The sequence below is a fragment of the Arachis ipaensis genome, chromosome B06 (genome assembly GCF_000816755.2).
Source record: "Arachis ipaensis cultivar K30076 chromosome B06, Araip1.1, whole genome shotgun sequence".
Classification (NCBI taxonomy): domain Eukaryota; kingdom Viridiplantae; phylum Streptophyta; class Magnoliopsida; order Fabales; family Fabaceae; genus Arachis; species Arachis ipaensis.
This window is the reverse complement of record NC_029790.2, coordinates 113,488,315-113,489,512: the sequence shown is the minus strand read 5'-3', so window position 1 is coordinate 113,489,512 and position 1,198 is coordinate 113,488,315. Positions and strand designations below refer to the sequence as shown.

The 1,198-nt window shown below is 26.1% G+C and overlaps 1 protein-coding gene across 1 annotated transcript in view; it reads left to right on the top strand.

The window, feature by feature from the left end:
• Window positions 258-1,198, top strand: part of LOC107604924 (nucleoside-triphosphatase) — a 7,830-nt gene continuing 6,889 nt past the window's right edge. The window contains exon 1 of the mRNA XM_016306641.1: window positions 258-554. Within this exon, the coding sequence (XP_016162127.1) occupies window positions 267-554 (288 nt within the window). The 5' untranslated portion in view covers window positions 258-266. The remainder of the gene's footprint in view (window positions 555-1,198) is intronic.

The following is a 1,198-nucleotide window of genomic DNA, read 5'->3' as shown; positions in this document are numbered from 1 at the left end:
GGTATATTTAAACTATATTCAAGAATTTGTCTAACTAATAAATTGTTATATACATAAAACAAAAATTTAAACTTCCGATACTTACTTAAACAAATAAATAAATTAATAACTACTCTAATAACCAAATAAGTTAATCGACTAATCCAAATTTGTTTATTCCCTCTGTATTTAGTAAAGAACAATGGCACCATATATAATGGTGTATTTCGCACGTGGGAGCTAATTAAGTTACTCGAGCAATAATATATAGAGGTAGAGACTACCGCATGCAAGTGCAAATTGAAAAGATGGATCTCAAAAGCCTCTTCACATTTTTACTCTTATTGATGCCATCATTCTGTTCCTCTCAATCCCTGACGATTAACAACATTTTCTTTACTCATCGTAAGATACTTCCAAAACAAAAATCCAATGATAATAATAACAATAACGATGTTACTTCTTATGCTGTCATCTTTGATGCTGGTAGCTCCGGATCTCGTGTTCATGTCTTCCATTTTGATCAGAATCTCAACCTTCTTCATATTGGCAACGAAATTGAGTTTTATAAGAAGGTACTGACTAAATTTCATTGTGTTTTTTCTTGCGTCTCTTTTTTCTTCTCCCGAAGTTTAAAACTAAGAAATTTGTTACACTATTTTGTTGGTGCAACTTGAGTAATAGCAGTCATATTACATAAGTATTAATAAGTAGTAATATTATATGCTCTATTTTTTTTTTATATATTTTTTGTATGTTCTTATTTTATATTGAAATAATTGATATGCAAAAAGAAAAGAAGTGCACATAAAGATACAAAGATCGTTTTTCTAAATAAGATGATATTTTCTCTTTCTCTCTCACATTCACTCACTCACTCTTTCTAAATGTATTCTCCATTTATGGTTTCAAAAAACTGAATCGAATCGGTCTGATTCAAAACCATTAACTGAGAATCAGTCACCAAATTAATTTGGTTCAAATAAAAAATTGATTGGTAATAAATTTGTCAAAGAATAAAAAAATCAATAAAAATTAGTTAATTGATCGAACTAATACAATTTTTTTGCAATTAACTGATTTAAAAAAATCAAACACAAAAATTATTTTTTTATAATATATATATATATATATATTATTTTATTACATTTAATTTAATTCTAATTAAAGCTTCATTAAACCTTTAAATTTTTAAATTTTTATTTTTATCGAATCAATG